Genomic DNA, 16,079 nt, shown 5'->3' with positions numbered 1-16,079 from the left:
TTCCAGCCACATTACCAGGTTATCGGGGGCAGTAAACCGTAGATAACTTGGAAATTGAATCTGTTTTGAAATATTGTATTTCAAAAAAGTTAAGTCTAATTGGTTTATGCTATCAAAAACACCAAAACTAACTTGGAAAAGAACTCATGTCATTATATTCATATTTTTATTGCTCATTTATTCTTCCATACGTGCAAACTGAGGGATTCACGTATAGAATGCTGTACATTTTCCTGTCGTCATTGCTCTGAGCAGTCGTTTTCTCTCAGTCCGCATCACTTTTTCCATCTTTGTGATCTGTCACTCCTGGCTTACAGTAGCTCCTCTCTTTGCCCCCTTACATTGTCGATTTCTAATCCCGTCTTTAAAGGTACTTTGGTCTTGGTCTGTGTACAGCTGCCACTTTCAAATTAAAAGGTAAATACACATAGCCTTTGCAAAGCCTCAGGTGTAGTCTACAACAGTGGCATGATGAGGCTGTCTCCTCGAAATACATTTACAATACTGACTTATCTTCCGTGCCACAGAAGAATCCGCAGTAATACACGTTGTGACCTTTGTATTATCTTTCACTCACTCACCAATACTCAATAGCTGTTCATACAACATCCTTGTTTACTACAGTTTGTGCTGTAGCAACCACAGGCCACAGGATATAAAGTGAAGTTTCTGTTACTAAATTTAGCACCTGTTTGATGTTTAAATGCCATCAAACAGCCTTAGCCGGGTTCTCTAGGGCTGATATGTTCTAATTTTGAGCGTGCTGTTACGTGCTTTAACGATTCCGTGGTGTGTCCAGATATGACATGACATGACATGGAGCCCAGCTGTAATAACCACATGCATGTGTTGAAGGATATGCAAGACATAAAGTGAAGTGGACTGATTATTAATCTGCACTGAATTTAAAACAATGGCGTATATGGGAATTATTGATTTGAGTCTCATTCATCAGAACTATGTTTCCTCTTCGGTGACTCCTCAGTGAATCTCATAACCTCCGCCAAGAACTCTCAGTATTCTGACAACACCAGACTTTTATTAAGGTTGCCTCTGCAATTAAGGCAACAGCCTAATCTCACTTGATTAATTGCTGATTACTCAAGTGTGAAGATTACTCCTCGTTTTCCTGATAAAATAATGCATACATTTCCTTTTGTGAATTTTCTGTAAATTTGTTGATTTTTTTTTTCCATATATTTGGACATTTGACTTTTACAACACTAATGTCAACAAAAGTAGAATTGTTATGCCCCACTTTACCTTCTGTCCAAGTAAAGTTGACCTCTGCCGTCTATCCCATTGCAACAATTAGGTTTCCAAGTTCAAAGTTGTTTTCACAGGTGCTTTATTGGCCCACAAGCCTTGTGCACACACTTAAATATAATAATCCAGACCAATTTAACTATAAAGCTGTTGCTGGAGAAGGGAAACAGCCATTTCCTTTCGGACCACAGCCCAGTGACAGCCCAACAGGCCGAGCTACACACTTCTGTTCACCTTTAAGCATGTGTGTGTCAGGGCCTGGTGAGTAAGTGGTGTACCACTCTGCAATTTCCTGTTCTGTCTGTGTTCACATGCTACTGACGCAGCGCTGTTTCTCTTGACAAACTAGTCTACAGTGAAATCAACATCCTGTTCCCTGGAGGTTATTTGCAAATCTATGAGTACTGCTGTAGCTGTATTCACCACTGATGGTGGAGTGATTTGACAGTGTACCTATGCCTACATGTCAGTAATCGCTTTAGCCAGACACTCTTTGGTCGCCCGTCATTAAGTTTATCCTTTGTGCTGCCGGAGTGAGGATGTGAAGTGTTCCTCATTTTTGGAATTTGTAGCTTCTTTGCACCCACATCCATATTTGTCTGCTGTTATGGAAAAAAAAAGTGTGACGTCCGACACAAGAATCTACCAAACGATTTAAAAATCCCAAAACATGCGTCAATCGCCGATATTTATTTAGCAATGAAATATCTAAAATCTCAATATTTAGCTGAGGAGTCTGGTGTTTTTAGCGATGAGCCGAATCACAACCCATTCGACCATATTTCTATGCTCTGGTTATACATGAAGAATGATACGCTAAACCAATAGTCACTAGTTTGTGTGTTTTTGTCGCATACAGACATCACGACAGTTTCACGCTGCCGTGCTATAACGACCCTGCCCACGCTGAGGAGGTGCTATGAAGTAATGGAAAACAAACATGCCTGATACCAAACTGAGTCGAGTAGAGCTGAGTAGTGCTAGAACTGTGTAATGGAAAAGCGCCGTTAGTCTCTGGGTTTAGAAAGTTCAGACAATTGCGGAAGTGCCTGAAACACGTGTTATCATTAATGGACAGCAGGGGCAACTCCACTGGTTGGAAAAAGAAATCTAGTTGTTATTGTGGCTCTTCCATGCTGTCAGCTAAATAACTAAATGTGCTACATAAGGAGGGTTGAGTGTTAAATTAACTTTACCCTGAGCCTGATAACTACTGGTACAAATCGGAGACGTTACAATGTGAGCAACTTCTTGCATTCCTAAACTCAGAACAGCACCCACTACCCCCTCCCTCTGAGCAGACCTGAATCCACACATACTAATTGCTCTTAACGTTTGTCAAAGCCACCTGTACTGAGTCTGAATATCTTCAAAGAAATCCACACCCCGTGAATGTTGTGCATATGTACATGTCAGGTCATAGCTGTGTAAAGCAAGGGTTGTGTGTGTTGTGTGTCATTACCTTCTCTCTCCTTCCTAGAATAAAGAAAAAAAATGCATCACTCTCTTTATTCAGCATACACACACACGCACACACATCCAAACAGTGCTGCTAAATAGATTCCTGGCAAACACAAGCTGTGTTGACAGGAGAGATGAGCTGCTGTTCCTGTTGTAGCTTGCTGAAGGCACAGAGCTGGGCCTACGTTCAAAAAGGAGCCGCCACTGTTGAAGCCACAAAGCAAGCAGACTTGTTGCTACTGCCTCTGCCAACACACATAAACACACACGCACATACACACACACACACACACACACGGTAATACATTGCTATATCAAAGGCAGCCGTGTGGGTGCTTTGCTATTTGAACAGGTGATTCCCATTTACATTTGCTGAGCCTATTGGAGTCAATTCCTTTTAGGAAATCACGCTGTCAGTCAAGACAATCACGCACTGCTCGTATATTGTACTTTAATTCAGTAAAGCTGCAAATATGACTGACTTGTAAGGGATTTGATTTTGGACCAGGTTTTCTTCACAAGTCTCAAATTGAGTATGCCTTTTGTTTTTGTGTTATTATTGGACTCCAACAATGTTTTTAGAGTGTAATAATAGTGTAATGACAGGAATAACAAACTATTTTGTGACTCTGTGTTCCTCGATCTCACTATCCAGTGGCTGCTCTAGTATGACTGATAAGAACAAGTGTGTTTCATTAGAGTTACATAATTTTATTCAGGTGGTGCAACAGTCCTGACAGGTTTCCCTAGCAACGGATGATGATTGCCTTGTGTTTAAAGACCTGTGGTCTCACAGAACACCCTCGGGTCAAGGTGCGATTTGAACCATTTCCCGTCAAATGCCATATTTAACATCGGATGTCAGCGAGCAAATGTGTTTGGGGGTTTGTGATGTCCCAGCTGCATGTCTACCGACAAATCAGAGCAGACTTAACAGCTGTTGCTCTAATTTAAATCCTGTAATTGATCAGTATACTATTATTGGATCCAAGAGCAAACCCCTTGATCAGGCTTAATCATTAATGCCATGTTCAACTTCTGCATTTTGTAACAAAGAAGAAACGGTAGGTCCTTTTACAGTAGTTGGAGAGAAACATGATCTCGGGACATGTTGGGGAAAATTAGGAAAAGATCAATCTAAAACTGTTTTGGAAAGTCCTGCTGCGTAGTCTGTGTGTGTTCTTGTATGGGTATCTTTGTGGGGACCAAAAAGTGTAGAGACATAGGGGACATGTGAGGACATTTTGGCTGGTCCTCACATTTTGGCACCCCTTAAAATGTTCATAGTTTAGACGTGGTTTTAGGGTTAGGGTTGGAATTGGGGTTAGGTTAGGGTTAGGCACTTAGTTGTGATGGTTAACCTTATGATCAGGGGCTTGGGAATGCGTTATATCTATGAGTATCTACATTTTTTTGTTATCAAATTAGAAGGACAAAATAAAGTTGTTTTTTTTACTTTTAAATGTGTTAAAATGTAAGTAAAACTAAATGAAAGCGAGTTTGTATGTGTGCTGAGAAACATTCAAACTTGTCAAACGTGTGTTGAAATGTACTTGGATCATTTTGGTGAAGCTTTGGGACACCACAGGGTGGCTGCACCCCTCACCCACAGCTAGACTCTCCTTCTACCAGGGGTCGTAATTACTGATGTCCTGCAAGCCCCTCACCCTGACTTCATCCATTAAAGACCCAAAAGCCATTTCCCTAATCAGTGCTAGTCGGGGTCTGGCTTCTGTGTTTTATGTCAGTGTTACAGCGAATAATCTCACTTTGATGTTGGGGTGGTACATTGAGGTTGGCTAACCACAAAAAGGAGGGTGTCATGGTGTTAATGTGTTTTATTTACATTTTTGATCTTGTAGAGATGAAATTAGTACAAAGACTAATGGACAGTTTTCTTTTCTTTTTTCCCCCATTTTTGTCTGTTTCTTCAGAGGGGCACAGAGGGTTTCTGGAAGTCGGTGGCTCACTCGGTGCCGCGGGACCCAACTGAGATGAGAATCCTGAACCCTTACTTCATCCAGGAGGCTGCATTCCAGTTCATTGGCCTGCCTTTCAACAATGGCCTCATGGGCAAAGGGGTAAGATGCATGCCAGCAGTAATATTCTGAATTGATATCAGTACCACTATACTGAAGCCAATGATAGATGACAGCGGCACTGTGCCCTGCTTTGCCCAATATTCTCTGTTCAGCACTTGCATAGACCAGGGGTTCCCAACCTTTTTGTCTACAAAGAATGGACAGCAGCAGCTCCCTGGAGGATGCAACAGAGCTGATATGAAGCACGTTTCATAGAAATAGTAATTCATAGTAATGCAAAGTGCTTCTTATAGTCCCTGTGTCAGGGATTAGGAACTCCTGATATAGATACAAAGCCATCTTGTAAATAGGAGGAAAGGTGTGTGGAGCCTTGTCCCCCTTATACAGATGCTATGAGATGGGAGTCTCAGAGTCAACCTTTTTGTTAAATAGTAGGAATCATTGGAGATATGTATGATGTGCTCTAGTACGTTTTGAAGCGTCCCTCTGAGGTTCTGTTCCCCAGGAAAAACATGTATCCACATTTCTTTGCAATACAAAGAAAGGAAAAGGAAATGCCTACCTAATTTTCATTGTTGATATTGCCAAACTCTTGGAGACTGGTTCAGTTAAAACGTTGCAGTGCTCTGTATTTTAGAAGTCGACGTGTGTTCTTTGCAAATGAATCATGTTTGTCTAGACCTCAGACTGTTTTATCAGACCTTGACCAGACACTAGAGAACATTTGTGTTTTTTTAAGTGTAGAAATGTGAACAGTTGCTCTTGAAAAACTGGTATGTTCATGCGTATGGTCGCTGTAGGTCGAGAGAGAATATTGTTAGAGAAATGAGGAGTGTATCACTTTAGCTTTGCCCTCTGGGGCCACGAGAACACTGCTGCTGAACTCCCCCCTGCAACATATGCTCAACATGTGGGCATCTGGCCTGTGTGTGTGTGTGTGAGTTTGTGGGTGCAAAAGTGTGTGATTGAATAAGTGTGGTCATTTGTGTGTGTGTGTGTGTGTGTGTGTGTGTGTCTGGGTGTTTGCAGTGCTGTCTCATACAATACAAGCAGTAGAGTTGTATGATTTAGCACATTCTTTCCCCGGAACACTTTCCCGTCTCTGTGATGACCGTCAGGGTGTATGTTTATGTACATGGAAATTAATGAGAAGGTCTATTTGTTATACAAGTGTTTATGTTGAGTGTGTGTAAATTAATCTGTATTAGAACACGCAGTAGGGGGTTGGCCAGCTGCTAGTTCAGCTCCACCTACCCTGAGGGCTGCAAATTAGGGTAATGGTTTAAATGGGGCCTCCCTCCATTCTTTCTTGTAGACCCACTTTTTTTTTTCTTCTTCCAACACACATTCATTTTTTTTTTTCGGTCTCTTGTTCTCCAAAATCCCCTCACACAATCACACACACCGCCCCAATACCCCCCAGATCTCTGGCAGCCCAGGGCAGTTAGGAAGCACAGTTCAACCCGGTAGATCACTGTCGTAGCAGGGGTCTGCAGGGGTCGTGTCTTAAAGGTAATAGTTAATCACCAAGTGCTCAAAGTCGGTTAGCTGCAGTGGAGAAGAACAAAGACAGAGGCATGAATGAGGGAAGGAAGCAGATACATGAGCAGGAGTCGACATCTGTCTCCGACCTAGTGTTTCAGAAATGGTCGAACTCCATATGTTTTTGATCCACATTAATCCCCAGTGTTATTCAAAATAAATCTTTATTGACTGTGTCTGCTATACTGACGTGTCCGCCTGCGTCTCCGCTTTCACTTTAGAACATTCCAACGTTAGGAACCGTCGCTATAACGATGGCACTGCACAACTGTGATGAGGTGGCGGTGGCAGGTTTCGGCTACGACATGAACACGCCCCACGCTCCTCTGCATTACTACGAGACTGTCAAGATGTCCACCATCAAAGAGGTGAGTGATTGAACATCTGACAACACAACTCATGCCACTACTATCAGATGACCCTGGTGCTCTGAACAACATATTCTGGTCTCCCTCCTCACTCGAATAACAAATAATTATTGATATAATGAGGAGGGACCACCAGGCCTGTGACCGTTTAGGGGGAGTTGATGTGGCTTTCAGGCAAAATAATTTTTTCTATTTCAGGGCTGATGCAAATATTAGTCCAAAAATTCTGCATGGTTTTTAAGGCCCCGTGTTTAACATGTAAGAGGGTTTATTGGCAGGAATTGAATCAACTAACCATATGTATGTTTTTAAGTGTATAATAGCTCTATGTTTTTTTGTAGCTTCTTATATGGGCAAGGGTCCTAATTTACGTTCTTGACATTTCTGAACAGAATAACCCGTCAGAGCAAACTTTAGCTTTACTATGTACACAAAGATAAGCAACATGCTTTTTGGTACCCAAAGTATATCGTAGTCGCCTGACACTTGGGAAAGGGAGGGCTGAGCAGAGGAGCCCTCTGTTTGTTACACTCTGCAGTCTCAACATGAGATGTCACTAATTCTTACACACTGGACATTTAACTCATCTCAGCTTTTGCATTTACACCCAAAGATAACCCAACGCTCACAACTTATCCTCTCTGCAGTCTGATTTCATGCACAAATAAAACATTATTTTCTTAACCTAACATTAAACTCTACTAATGTTTTGAACTTGAATAAGTTTAATGCAGAATTTTAAAATAGCTGTAGAGTTTTTTTTATTACAGCTTCAAGGAAAACTAGAACAAATGAAAGTCCCTGGATTCATGTGTTACTCGTCTGTCATTAGTCACTTCAGCAACATGCTAACTGTTTGAACAATCATTTCTAAGTGCTGTCTTGACAGACCTTTCTCCTCTCCATCCGTCAAGTCTTCCTCTGTGTGTTTACACTGAAACCCAGTGGAATCAAAGATGTCACCCATGTGCTGATGTGTGTAAACCATGAGCTCAGAACGATGATAACCGTTGTCTAAACGTCCAATGAACCTTTGGCATATATTATCATCTTCATCATCAACATTGTCATCATCAGCCAAACATGGCTAATTAATGGGAATGCTTTTGGATTTTCTGTTTGGAACTTTCTTTAATAAACACTGCCAGTTTCTGGAGGTGTTTGATTTTTTTTGCTGCCACTGAGCAGGAAAACCATCCACTTTTATTCCACCACAAAAAAAAAAAAAAAACCTGTTTCCAATCTGGACGTATATGCTGAAGCTCCACAATAATCCTGTAGCCAGACAAAGAAGTGATGTAGTGATGAAATGTCACGTGTGTCACTGTAAAGCTGAGTTCACATGCTGTGGTATATGAGATGCTGCTGCTGAGTTGTGTTAGCCCAGAGCCTCTCAACGTTTGCAGAACAAAGGAGAGATTTTTAGTCAAATCTGCTTCAATTACTCTATCTAAATTAACAATGATTCAAATGACGTCTGGCATGTGAAAGGGGTCTTTAGTTTCCCCTCAGTTGTTTGGCGTCTTTTACCGTTTGGTTTTTCTCTTCTCAGTGAAAAGATCTAAAAAGCCCTCTGTAATCTACCAGCCCTGCAGCCAACTGGAGACTAACAACATTAGATACTATCTTGTGAATGGAGTTTAGCTGCTAAAGAGCTTTTATTTGACCTAATGCATTGTACTACACTGGTTTCTTGAGCAAGCTGCCAAGCTAACACTCACCCCTAGATTTGCTGGGGTTATCTCACAGGCTAGCTCAGATAAGCCATGCAGTTAGCCGTCGCATTTTGAGCCGCTTACATGCGTAACCTGCAAATGTAGATGGTAAATGGTGCTCGTCCTCACTCTTTCACATCATTGCTGCCCCTCGTCTCCTCTGTCCTTCACTTTGAACTTGCATTTTTTTGACCTCCTGTTCCCTCCTGCATGTTTCTTCCTCCACGCTTTTCCTCCTTCAGTTGCTCTCTGTTTCATTTCTCAATCCCAAAGCACCGCAAAGGAACCAGCAGCTCAGGTTACAAGTTGACTGACCCACTGGACTCAGTCTTCATAGCACAGCAGGGAGGAAAACCGACCCAGCGTGGATTTAAACATATAAATGCACATATTATGTACACCCACGCGTGCTGGGAATATGAAAATCTTAAACTAACACACCTGCTTGTGCTTCACTGCATATAACAATGCTTTTGTGAGAAATTGCAGCCTGGACAATTGTCTTTACTGTGTTGTGACTGAATTCTGTTTTTTTGTTGTTGTTTTTTTCCTCACAGTCATGGACACACAACATATCCAAGGAGAAGGAGTTCCTCCGTAAGCTGGTGAAAGCCAACGTCATCACAGACCTGACCAATGGTATCTGAGTTTACAGCTCACCTATAGCCTTCCTCTGCCTTTCACAAGGGACAGCAGACCAGGAAGGTGGGGAATTGAATAAACTGGGGAGAAAAAAAAGAAAACCCTTTCAAATCTGGGTGTCCTGCACACTGCCAGGGGTTTTTATATCAAAGGAGATTATTTAATGAAAAAAAACAAACAAATACTGGAGGGTTTCTGTGGAGAGATGCACATGTGCCTTCTGAACCAAAGACTCCTGCTGATTGAGGTAGGGGTTGGGGGAGGAGTCCTGGGGGAGGACTGGATCTACACTGTTCCTGTTGCACCATCAGACAGTTGAAGAAAAGCTCCGCGCTTCAACGTTTCGCCGCTTCCAACCAGTTAATAATCAACAGTCCAAAATAATAATGTTGACGAGTGGAATTTTTGTGAGTGGAGCGTGATTTTACTGACTAACTCGATGAGGGCGGAAGCATAAGGACTGAATAGCGGACTTGTCACAGAGGTTGTGCGGGGATGTGCTGAGTATTAGCAGTGCCAATCGTACCTCGTACAGGGGGAGAGATCGCCTTCCCCCTCTCCTTTTGCTGCCTGAATGTATTCACTCACTTTCCTCAGTGTAAATATCAAAGATTTTTACTGTGCTTTTTATCGAGCTGCAGCAACCCCCCCCCCCACACACACACACACACACACAAACACACACACCTGCCACGTGTCCCCTTTTTTTCCAGTCCCATTTGTACTTGACCAGATGACCACAGCTGAGTCACTGAGGGTCACCTGCCACACTGACCGGTGTCTTTTTGAGACATCGAGGTGAATTTGAAGTGTTCATTTACTGTCGGTCTTTTGATGATTCTGTGTGTTATTGTGAATCTGAATCTGAAAAGATAAGTGGTTTTAGTGTTGTTTTCTAAACGTGAGTTTATAGCAAGTGTGGCTATTCGAGTCAGGTCAGGTGCCATCAAAAATAAGGACACATTTTAATGAATTCATTTTGCTCGTTTTTTAAATTGTGATTTTAGCTTTTAGGAGTCCTCTGCACTACGATGCATTAAAAGCATGCATTTGGAAGAAATATGTATTTATAGTTGTATTCACTCTAGATTATTATAATGACTCATTTTGCTGGCAGGTGAACCCTGAAGGGAAATTTGGACATATTGTCTCACTGTCTTCCTCTTCTCCTCTGTCTGTTGATAAATCATTCCTCCTCCTCCTCCTCCTCCTCCACCACCCTGTTCATTCACACCACGGTACTGTCTTCATCACTTAATCAGCTGTGAGCCTTCAGGCCACAGTGCAGACGTGCATCACTCAAAGAGCAGAAGACTGTTGTACGTTTCATCTCCCTTTACCCTTAAATCTCATGTTGCTGCAGACTTCCTTCTTCTTCAGTAAATGGTGAAATCTCGGATTGTAGAATATGAATATATATATTTTTGCTTTTAGGTTAATTTTAATAATTTATTTTGTTACAAAGTCCCAATGTCTTGGTCACAGGCAGGCCTGCTTTCCATCGTTTTTGTTCTGAGAAAACACAAAAGCTTGAATCTGTGTTTTAATTTCACCACCATGTGTTTCCTCAAAGACTGCATCGTTTTAGGTTTGTGGCAGAAGCAGTGTTGTGATCGACCTCAATGATTAAATCTGTCCTCATTTGACTGGGTGTTAAATGCCAGTCATGCAGCTTTACGTGTATGTAGTTCATTAGAATTTCAATTTTTCAGAAGGAGTTTGTGTTACACGCTTCTCAGTATTGTTTTTGCATCACCATTATCATTTGGAAAAAAGTATTACACAATCAAACAGTGTGAGAGAATGTTATCATTTGAATGCGAAAATCAGCTTTATATACAGTATAACGATGGTGCATTTTTGATGGGTTTGGCCCACTTTCTGTCTGTAGTTTTACTTTTAGAAGTGCATATTTACTGTACATTGTGCTCAAACTGGTTTGCTACCATCACTCAATCAGTAAGCTGCTGCTGTCACATCTGTTACATTGCTCCGTCATGTCTTCCTATACTTGATTATGTTTCCACAATCACTGCTGGGATTGAGCGGCCGCATGTCGAGCCCAGTCCCTTCAAAACTGGTCCACAGGGTTTGGAGGAATTGATCATTAGTTTTTTTTATGTATTTATTTTAATTCATTTTTTTTTTTGAGAGCGCTAGTGTACAGGGAACAGCTGACTGTTACCCTATTATGGGGTGCTGTCAATGCCATTCATACACCTCATCACCTGCAAAGGGTAACAAGAGGAATCACAGCCCAATCAGTGTGTAGAATCAGCAACAAACCAGTAACAGCTCAGCAGAAGACAGATGATGAATCTAATATCTAATGGAAAATGGTCATTTATTATGTAAAACATGTGTAATGTATGGTCAGCAGGCTAAAACGCACCAAGCCACCCGTACACTCTTAAACGCTTTGACGTAAAGAAGAGGTTTTAGTTTAAGTGAATCTCCCCCCCCCCCCCTTTTTTTTTTTTTTTTACAAACGCTGGAGGAGTTCAAATTATTTGGACCCACTTTGCCTGTTTTTAGTTACCTGTTCGTTGTAAAGCAGAATGTGTAAGCTCAGCATATTTATGTAACTTTTCATTGTTTCATTTGTTTCATTTTTACATTTCACCATCAGTGAAAGTTGGATTGATCTATGTGTCATATGTGTGTGTGTATATATATATGTGTATATATATATATATATATGTATATGTATATATGTGTATATATGTATATATATATATATACAATATATATACACACAGACAGACACAAACCTTCTGCAACTCAATAAATACGTTTGTAATGGATATTTGCTTGTGCTTGTTTGTATCTTTTGATTCTGGAATTGGATAGATTTCCCCCAACAGCTGAACAGATTTTTGTTTTGTACATGTCTTGTTATCTTGTATATCTTGATTGTATAGTAAATATTTTTTGATGTATTTAGTCTACTTGCTTGTTTATGGCAACTTGAACATCTTCACACACACAGTGAGAGAGAGTTTAGTGGAAGGGGGGCCTTAATTAATGCTGTACACTGTCATTTTAACAGGAAGCTCACCGTAAAGATGAAGGAGGGATGGAGTGGAGGCGTGCGCACATGTGGATTTCCTCTGTCACTCTGTATCTTCTACCTGCAGAGTCAAAGGAAATCATTTTTCCATGCACTGGACTTCCTCACTCATGTTCATCTCTTGCTTTTCTCTCCTTACGCACTCCTCTTTTCACCTTATCCTCTTTGTTTCTATGTCTCTGTCTGTTCCCATCACTCTCCCATTATTTCTTTCTCTTCACCTGCTCAACTCTGACGTGGATCTCCTTTCATTGCTGTAGCCTTGAGGGGCCCAGTCAGAGCCTACACACTAAATACAGACCGCTCAGCTGCGGCAGTGAAACTCTCACTTACTTTGACACTCTGCACCATCGCCATAAACCAAAAGGAGTGTTGCTGAGAGCAAGTGCAAGCAAACCGTCCAGCTGTGGGCTGCTGTAGGTCACTGCTGGTGTGAGGTGAAAGAGAACAGGATGCTGAGAGCCTTTAAAGCGCCGCTCGTCAGTCCCATCCCGCTGAAACTTTGCTGCCAGAAACCTTTTTCCTGCCCCAACAAGTCATGCTTCAACGCTCCCCAAAACCACCGAGCTCTGGCTACTCTGACTTGACAGATCTTGTGACCTCTACAGGGTGGGATCGAATGCCCCTTTCCCCACAGCGGGTGGATATTTGCCACCAGGGATCTCCCCCTCAAGGCAGCTGTAGGGCTGGAGGCGGTCGTTCCTGTTTGTCCTGCAGACGGGGGAATGAGCGTGTCTGTACCTCTTCAGCCGACAAGCCTTTTATTCTCAGCGACAGGATCCCCACCCCACCTCCTCTCAGTAGGGTTGGAACGGAGAGGCCACGACCTCTGGGCCTGAAATTTAAACTGCTCATAAAAAGAGTTTGAATGGGGAGAGAAAACACCCTTTCAGACGCCCATTTTTTTCTGTGTTTACTTAATGCTGGGTCAGCTGAGATCAGGGAAAACAACATTCCCTTCGCCGCACCGTGTCCCACATTCTGTCAGTCTTACCTTTGTGTGAGGCTGAGACACACCTTCACGGCTGTCATGTTCCTGTATCACCACAACCAACCAGGGGATTCATCTCCTCCTGTCAAACTCTGAGCTTGTAGTGTGCAGCATCATCATCATCATCATCATTAGAGGATCTCAACAGATGGATTCTTTCATAATTTAAAAAAAAAAAAAAAAAAAAAGGTTTTCAATGGTCATTACTCAAACATGTACGTATATGTGTTTAGAGTTTTTAGCCAGGTGACACTCAGATTTCAGTGTCTTTAACAGCTTTTTCAAGGCAATACATTTAGTTAATTGCTTCTAATGTCAAGCAGTTATTTAAAATAAAATAAAATGTCCTTTTGAATTCTCGCAGAGGCGTCCAAAAAATCCACTTGAAATTATAGCACCACAAGTTTTCGGTCGCATGTGCAGATTGAATTTATAAGCTCACATGAAAGTCATATACAAACATGCTTGGTACACAGGACATTCTATTTTTGCCAATAAACCTTCCTGAGTGTTGCACACTGGACCTTTAATCAATGACTTAAAAGGATTTATTGATCACATTGTCTCTGTTCGTCGTTTGGAAATTCTGATTCCCCGTAACACACTGACGTTTCACCACTGCTCACTTCTTTGGTCATGTGCCCCAGTCTCATCCATCCGCATAATAACGCTTCTAATCAAGCCATATGCTGACACTTTGCTGGAGGATTTGTTTGTATGAACTGGGATAGAACAAACCTGGAGGACGCCTGCAGGAATGCAGCTTTGAAATGCTCTGATGAATTGTAAATCACTGCAGATTTATTTGTGCTACATTCACTTGTTGAGCTAATGTGGAAACACGTTGTTATGGAGTTCACTGCTACAGTTTGACTCTGTGTCCCACAGACTTTGGAAAGGGGGCTGTGGTCAGTGTTCCACATGAGGGGAGTTCCCACTTGAAATGTGAAAACAAACTTAAAAGCTGGATTGAGGCCCAAAAAAAGAAAGTCACCTTAGATTGAGAGAGCAAAAAAGGACAACAGAGAGAGAGAGGACGAGTGGTGAAGGTGGCGACCTTTGCAAAGAGAAGATACTGGAGACACTTGGGTGGGAAAAAAAAGAACCTGTGAACTGTCTTTAACATCCGGAGTAGTCACTCTTTATTCTTTTCTGTCTTCTTTCAGCATCACAACATAAAAATCCAAAGCACCTCATTCTCCTCATCCAGTTCTCAACTTGATGGACTCATGACATCTCAGGAACAGATCAGCAGCTTATTTCTGTGGAAACCACTTAACACATCCCAAAGGCACAACGGCACATGTGGAGAATAAAACATTGACTTTCACCACACTAACATCACTTTTTCTTCTTTTTTTTTAATCTCATCATTTTAAGTTTTATGTTCTTGCAAGGAAATGAAAAATTCCAGCGTTCATGTTCCTTGTCACTTGCCAAAGACTAAACGTGTGTGTGTGTGTGTGCGTGCACGCATGTGTGCAGTGCTTGCATGGGGTTTAACTGCGGTTGTACGAGCGGTGTCACGGTGCAAATCCCTCTCACAAAGCTGAACAAGTTAATCACCAGCACACACTGTGATGGATGATGTCGACACACTCCTTCCATTTCTGGTGCCCTCCGCTGAATCTCTGCTGTTTACTTTTAGTGATGTTATTATCTCACTGGCATGATTTCTGCCTTCCTCCGTCAGTCTGAAAGATTTGCACGAGGTGTTTTTTGTTTTTTTCATTTAAAAAATATATATTGTTCTGTCTTTATCAGCTACGATACTGGCACTTTGCTTTTACCTGGTGCATTTGCGTGGTTGTTTTTTTGCGGCTATGTGTTGCCTTTGTGTTTCACTGTCATTGACTAATTGACTAGTGGGACTAATAAAGTTGTTGAAAGTGAATGATTTGACCGCAGATGAAGTAAGATGTGTGTGGTCATCTTTTGTTCATATTAGGGAGAAAATAAAAAATAGTTAAAAAAATAAAAAATGTTCCAATTTTTATGGTTTTGTTTTGTAATTTTTCTGATCCGAGCAGATCTCACCCGTCCCTCCCGTTGTTGTGGAGCTCATCCTTATTATCTGGCGGTACATTCCTGCATGTCATGCACCTTGGTTGTGTGCATTGTTGCCCTGTTGGTTGCTACTATAAATAGTTGTGTGGCAGAGACCAGGATCCTCCCTGCATTTGTCTCTGCCTCGGTGCAGAGAGTGGGCCCAGAGAGGAAAGCTAAGGAGCTGTTTACCCAGCCTTTGTGCTCGTCAGGCCTCACTGTTTGCCCTGCAGGGAGTGCCCCAGCTGGAGGGCCTTTCTGTGTGTTGGAGGCTGGGTGGCAGGAGAGAACGGGCCAAACCTGCAGGCTGGAGAGGGTGGAAACGACGCAGTATCCACACTGATGTGGAGCAGTGAGCTGAGGCACGTGTTGGGGTCATCCTTTAGGATTGTGACAGCCGACTGCTCAAGAGGCCGAGAAAGGACTGACCGAGCAAACACACGAGTGGCCAACAGGCACAAGTGTGTGCGTGTGTGTGTGTGTGTGTAGAGAATGATGACTTGCAGGTGTATACTTGTAATCATTGCATGTTTGTACTGAAGGATTACCTTCTTGACCTACTGGGCACAGGCCTGTAGACCTGAGAGGTCAAAAGGTCAAGGGCTTCCGTGTGAAGTGGCTGTTAACATTTATTGCTGGAAATTCAATTAACCCTAAAAACAAAGTGATGCAAAAAGATGACAAAAAATATGCAGAATGTTAAAGAAAGTTGAAGAACTTTCTTCTGCTGGAAGACTTTTCCTGAAAACCTCCATGGCCATCCTCTGTGACAATCACTCCCCCTCCTCCTCCCTCCTCCCTCCCCCCCCCCCCCCTCCCTCCTCTCAGCGCGGGAACAAAAAGACATCTGAGCTATGTGGATGGGGAAGAAACATCTCAGCACTTTGTACAGCGGCCACCGCTCTCCGGTTTCACACGGTCTCTGACAGGCGGAGC

The 16,079-nt window shown here is 42.2% G+C and overlaps 1 protein-coding gene across 7 annotated transcripts in view; it reads left to right on the top strand.

The window, feature by feature from the left end:
* Window positions 1–9,218, top strand: part of st3gal3b (ST3 beta-galactoside alpha-2,3-sialyltransferase 3b) — a 43,528-nt gene extending 34,310 nt beyond the window's left edge. For all 7 annotated transcript variants that reach the window (XM_058624797.1, XM_058624814.1, XM_058624782.1 and 4 more), the window contains 3 exons: window positions 4,662–4,808; window positions 6,533–6,679; window positions 8,952–9,218. In XM_058624797.1, coding sequence (XP_058480780.1) covers window positions 4,662–4,808; window positions 6,533–6,679; window positions 8,952–9,041 — 384 coding nt within the window. In that variant the 3' untranslated portion in view covers window positions 9,042–9,218. The remainder of the gene's footprint in view (window positions 1–4,661; window positions 4,809–6,532; window positions 6,680–8,951) is intronic.
* The last annotated feature ends 6,861 nt before the right edge of the window (window positions 9,219–16,079 follow it).

This window comes from Solea solea, chromosome 1, assembly GCF_958295425.1.
Source record: "Solea solea chromosome 1, fSolSol10.1, whole genome shotgun sequence".
Classification (NCBI taxonomy): Eukaryota; Metazoa; Chordata; class Actinopteri; order Pleuronectiformes; family Soleidae; genus Solea; species Solea solea.
This window is presented reverse-complemented; position numbering and strand designations above follow the sequence as displayed.